We start from the raw sequence: 6,000 nt of genomic DNA, 5'->3' as shown, positions 1-6,000 counted from the left end.
GTATCATTCAGCAAAGTCTATTTTTTAAAGTATTTATTCAATTCACAACCAATCCCAAGCTAAAGGAAATGGAAAATAACATAATTAAGAAAACAACAAATTGCCTGTAGTTTGATATGTATGAGAAAGAAAGTTCTTACAATTTTCTTATATATGATTAAATCAAAACCTGTGCATTAGTTCTGATGTGACTGAAAGTGACAACTCATTTTCTTAATGATTCACGGCAAGAATAAATTTGTTATCTGAGAAGAATAAAAGTACATGGATATAAGGTATTTATCTTGCTTTGAAATAGCCGGGCTGGTGTAAGTGGTACAAACCAGGACCAACGATAGGGTAAAGGAAGTAGCAGTAGACAGAAGCAGGACCTGGGCTGATTGCTGCCAGGAGCCAGGACCTTGGGGAAATGGCCAGAGGCATTCGCGTTTCCATCTGTGAATGGAGCAGTTGAATCAGATGCTCAGTTGCTGGGGGGCATGGATGCTCTGCATGGTCCCAGGCAGGAAGAACGTTTCCTAGAGATTCACAGCCTAGGCTGGGCTATAGGAGTGGGTGGAGGCATTGTACCTGAGCCCAATGTTTACAATCCATGAGGACCCGGGGATGGGATTGAATGTGACGTGGCAGAAGTAAAAAGAAAGACCCAATTTTAAGTCTCAGATTGTCAAACTTGTGGGCAAGTCCCAGCTTCTTGGCATCTTATGTTCCCTTGTTGTAGAATGAGGGAGATGGCGTAGGTCTCTATAGTGCCTCCTCATCCCAGCATTTAAAAACTGCATTTTTAGTGGAATTTCAGAACAGCAGAGATTTTAATCTAAATTGAGTATATTTTCAGATATAAATCCATTGAGCAAGTTAAATGCCAGATGAATTAAATATCGTTCAATGCAGTAATGTATTAGAAATAACTTGGGGACAAGTAATTTTCAAATGAATAGATTCAGCACGATGAATATTTCTCTAACAGCAAAGCAATTATTAATACATAATTCTAAGGTTAATAATTACCTTTACTTTTCTTTTTTTTTTTGATGCAACAAACCCTCATTCTGCTTTTGTAATGTTTGCATTGTTTACATGAAACACAATAAATCTCTCCCAAAGGAGTGCTCACAGAAATACCCATAAAGATAAACAAATATATTCTTGGTCCAAATAGTCTCAAGTAGCAGAAAAGCAGTCTTTCATTGGTTTAGGACAACACTTAGTATTGTTTTTAGAGAGCCACTCATTTTGGTAAAGTTTCACTACTAAAACTTAATGTATTTTATGCTTTAATTAACCAAAGATTAATTTTTAGAAAAATTCACTTCAGTATGTGAGGGATAAGCATTTTCAAATTTTATAGTTAAGACTTCAATGGTATGAGAGCAAGTTTAGAAAACATTTTATTAGACAAATTATTTAGACAAATTATACACAGAAAGCTCTGCCACTCATAACCGAGGCCTCCAAAAAGTGTTTTTTTGTTTTTTTTTGTATAATAGGCAATACATCAAAATAGGCCTATTTTAAATATTGTACATGGTTAACAGTTTGATAGCTAAAATCACGGAAACATCTGGTATGTCCCTATGCAGCTTTTCGTAAAGACTTTTTTGTCATTGTTTTAAAACCAGAGTCATTGATGAGATCATGAGTGTTACGAGGGGAAACAAGCTGTGCATGCACTTAGGTACTTGTTACCCTGGAAACAAAATGGTTTTTGCATGATAGAAAATTTTTCTGCCTTACACAGTAGACAATATTTGAAAATTTAGTACAAAAACAGTGACAGTACAAGATGCTCCCCAGAACATAATTAGCATCAAAATATAATATACCTTAAGAATATACCTTTTAATTTCATCTAAAGCAAATCACATAGATTGATTCCTAAGTCAATCCTAACCACAGAATGAATTAGATTAAAATAAGAGTATGGCTGCTAAGAACATAGGATAAGTTCTTGCTTCCTACTTACCACACTTTAATTTAAGGGTTACAAACAAAGTTCATTCTACATCTCTAACAGGTAAGAACGCTACTTCCAAAGGTGTGTGCACAAGGAGGCACTGCTTCTGCCATCATCCTCCGACACACTTGGCACTAAAGTAAAAAATACACAACTCCTCCAAACAGAACTGAATAAAAAGGGGGTTACATTGAGAGCCCAGTATGGTTATTATATTTTCTTCTTTAGGATTATGTATGACAGTAATTAAGGCCACATCAATATTTTTAAGGGCTCCCACCTCTCCCCAACTACAGTCGTGTTAATTGGCTTACTGCTTTGGAAGAGACTTTATTAACCTTCAATGATCTACATTTAAACCCTTATAGAGCTCTATGTGCTGTTGTGGATGCGGTGCGGCTAATAGCTTTTTTCATTTAGATAATTAATTAGAAGTAAAATTATCAAGGTTAGCTTTATACACTGCTGAATAACAAATGCAAAACCTATTCAAATGAGTTACATCTAGGAACAAATATTAAATTGCCTTGGATGTTTTAATAACAAAAGTATAAAATATTCTCTGTTGGCAACAATGCGAATCAGAATAACATTAAAGCAACCTGCCTTTTCTAACTGAAAAGACCCCTGCACTATACATAGTTCCTGTATACAATAGTTTTTTTAACTAAAGCTTTATTAAATGAATTGCAATAGCAATGGCCGCCTTTCAATATATATACACATTATATAGGTGCATATATATGTATATATGAGATACTAATTTATTTAACACAATAGAGGCTTCTGCCATATGATAAAGTTTACTGTACATGAGAAAAAAACTTTTAATACTGTACAATCACATAAAGGTCATATGCACTGTTGCAGTGCAAGAGTAGTTTTAACTGTAGTCTTGACTGGCATATTAATGGCTTTTTTGTAATCCTACATGATTGCGTTCTCATATTGTGTGGCCTGAATGGTCTTTAAGGTATTTCATAAACACTGCAGGGGTTGCCTTTGGTCCACAGTTAAAGGACGCTCAACAGCAGTGGAGCCTTGTATGGATGCAGCAGAAGAACGGAAAAGGACTGAAGTTATTGCAACGATATCTTTCAAAATAGAGAAATTTTATGCAAGAGGCCTTTATGTAAAATTAATCCTCCATATACTTTTAGTATACTCAGTGCACATTTCCTATACTTGAAGTACAGTATATGAAAAGCGGACTACTAGGATCCTAGTACACTATATTCTGGGGGAACAAGTAGAGCAATGAATAAAAGTGGAAGGAAATGTATTGGAAGAAAGGGAACAAGAGAGAAATAGAGGAGGGAGGAGGGAGAAGGTGGGGAGGAAGAACTAGAATTGTTACTAATAATCCTGATTTAAAAAAAATGTTACATCCATGTTAGTCCCACAACATTGCAGTTGCTCCTTGCAAAGGGAGTCCTACGAAAGAAACAGTGAAAAAATTTTGTTGGATGCTCATATGGAGGTGCCTCGGTCTGGATCATTACCCAGATTGAGCCCCAGGGTAGGGGTTGGTTGATAAGGAATAGATGACATTGTTTTTATAGGACTCCTGAAAAAGCCCCCATTAGGTGCCCTGTGCCTAAAAGGGCCAGTTCGGTGCTCAGGCACGTTGCCAAAAGCGAAACCAGAGGCAGCTTTAGCTGATAGTGTGCGGCTAAGAGTCTGGATCTGCTCTGGGATAAAGGTGGTTGTGGTGATATGAGTGTTCCTGAAATCACTGATTTGCTCCAGTGCTTGCCGTGTTGGCAAAGTGTCAATGTCCAGAGGGGTCAAGTCAATTGACGAGGTGGAAAACTGTTTATGGGGGCTGTCGTCATCTGTGCACAAGCTATTTACACGTCTATGGAGGTGCTCCAGGTCAATTTCCTTGTCATCCTGGAGATGAAGAAAAAGAAGATAAGGTTCTCATCAGTACTAGCTTCCACGGTTTAAAAAAAAGTCGTTCAGCAAACATGATATGTAAGGAACTGAACTTTGGCGTTTATTCATTTAACAAAGTATTTATTGAGCACCTAATATGAGCCAGGCACTGTCCTAGGTTCTGGGGGTACCAATAAGATTCTGAGATAAGGTTATCTATAATAAATATTTTTCTTGCAGTAAAAGTTCTATAATGAGCATATGCCACATGCAACGACAAAATATGGGAGCAGTAGATGGGTGAGTGCTTTTTCTGTGGCAGCAGGGACAGACCCAGGCAAAACTGTACAAATGAAAACTATGTTTTTTGGCAACTCATCCCCCACCCCCACCTCTTCTTTACACGTGCTTCCTCCTTTTTTCAGGGTGTCTTATTCCAAGTTAGGTATTTGTTCCTTTCCGCTGCTCACTCTGAACTCTAACTTTCTATTCTTGGAGATAAATGATACGATAATGCTGACATGTTAGTTCACACTAGAGTGTTAGCAACTATTACAATGTTATTTCTGCTTAGGCTAGAGATATGTAAGATTGTTCAAACAGAGCAAAAACATTCAACACAAGAGAAGCAATTTCTAACTGAGGGACTTCGTATAGGCAAGCTACCTAGTACGTGAATGAGGGGATATTGTGAGGTGATGGGGACCCCTCCCAAGTCCTTACATGTGAACAGCAGTTTTAGTTTGGGGTCAGGTATATGCTATATGGCCTCTTAATCAGAGGTGCTTTGAGCTATGCTAATAGATTCTTAGTAAAAACATGTTTAATAAAGAAAAAGAAAGTAAAACCTCAGATTTCTGGAGTTGAAACCAATTCATAAATCCCTTAGGATTGTCACTAAAAGTGAGTATTAAAGCCCAATATTTGAAAAATAAAACTGGCGAGAAATAAAATTGTTCTCTGTATCAGTCTTATTTATAGCTAAGTTCAATAAATCAGATTTGTGAGGATTTAAAAAACACGTATTAATCATAAAGGAAAATATTTGTTCCCAAGGTCTGGATTAGCTGTCATGAATTAGAATGGAGTATGTATTTTTTTATTGTGCTATTATAGTGCTCCTAAGTGAAAAATATTTTGAGTACATCACTGTTTTCTTTCTCCTTTCTCATTTCAAAATCCAATAAAAATATCCATTAATGCAATGTTATCACTGAGACTTTAGAGGGCTGAAAGATAATTTTATGGTTCCCACAGCAACTATAATGTATTCATCCATCAACAGATACAATAATGCAAAAATTTAATATCATATATAGTAATTCAAAATATAAGAAGCTTGGGGAACACTTCATTTCCAGATTTTTGAGAATATGAAGCCTCCGCTATCATGTTGCATTAATGTGGTCTTTTGCATTGAATCAATGTCAGTAGGGATACCAGAAGCTTGCCATGAAGAAAATACTACAATAAAAGCTGATTAATTTTTGGTTTCTACTCTGGTAATTTAGGATGTATTGTCATTCCAACAAGTGGGTAGTTAAGATTTATCTTTGCTAGACCAGGCTTTTCCTTATACGTGGTGCTGCGTTGATCAGTTTTGCATTAGGAATCCTTAGACTAGAAAAAAACAATTTGTTTGCAAGAATACATTAATATGCAAAAATTTGTATGCAAATGAGAAGTCATTTTTATTTGTGGATTAAAACAAATCCTTCCAGGACTCACTCCATGTATCAGGTAGCCAAGGTCTAGTTATGGAAAATTTAAAACTGTCCTTTGAAACTATCAAGAAAATCAAATCAGTCAGAAAATTTAGGTAGTTTTCATTTCAACTTATGAAGCTTTAATGAATATAATTTTATTATTTAAAAAATGTTGACACTTTTGGTTCAGCAGAAATAAGACAGTTATAATTTTTGAAGAAAACAAGGCACATGTTGCTTCTAAAGAAATATGATGGGTAACGCTGTAAGTGTCCTCTCAGATCTCTGGAAAAGCTTTAACATGGCCTTGGAGTTAAGCTAACTCAGGAGGAGAGTAGAAATACTGAATTTTGGATGATTCCACAATGTGGACTTGTTAGGCTTAGGGTCAGCAAAGCTAAAAAAGAATCACTTCTCTTAGGTCTACATCCAGATAGAGGGTGGCAGTCACTGGTGGTG

General features: G+C 36.2%; 1 protein-coding gene across 1 annotated transcript in view; it reads right to left on the bottom strand.

The window, feature by feature from the left end:
• Positions 1-3,362: 3,362 nt before the first annotated feature.
• The window catches only part of GRID2 (glutamate ionotropic receptor delta type subunit 2), a 1,451,106-nt gene continuing 1,448,468 nt past the window's right edge, over positions 3,363-6,000 (bottom strand). Inside the window, exon 16 of the mRNA XM_037162687.2 lies at positions 3,363-3,850. Within this exon, the coding sequence (XP_037018582.2) occupies positions 3,428-3,850 (423 nt within the window). The 3' untranslated portion in view covers positions 3,363-3,427. The remainder of the gene's footprint in view (positions 3,851-6,000) is intronic.

This window comes from Artibeus jamaicensis, unplaced genomic scaffold (genome assembly GCF_021234435.1).
Source record: "Artibeus jamaicensis isolate MK-2021 breed Jamaican fruit bat unplaced genomic scaffold, CSHL_Jam_final contig_452, whole genome shotgun sequence".
Taxonomy (NCBI): Eukaryota; Metazoa; Chordata; class Mammalia; order Chiroptera; family Phyllostomidae; genus Artibeus; species Artibeus jamaicensis.
This window is presented reverse-complemented; position numbering and strand designations above follow the sequence as displayed.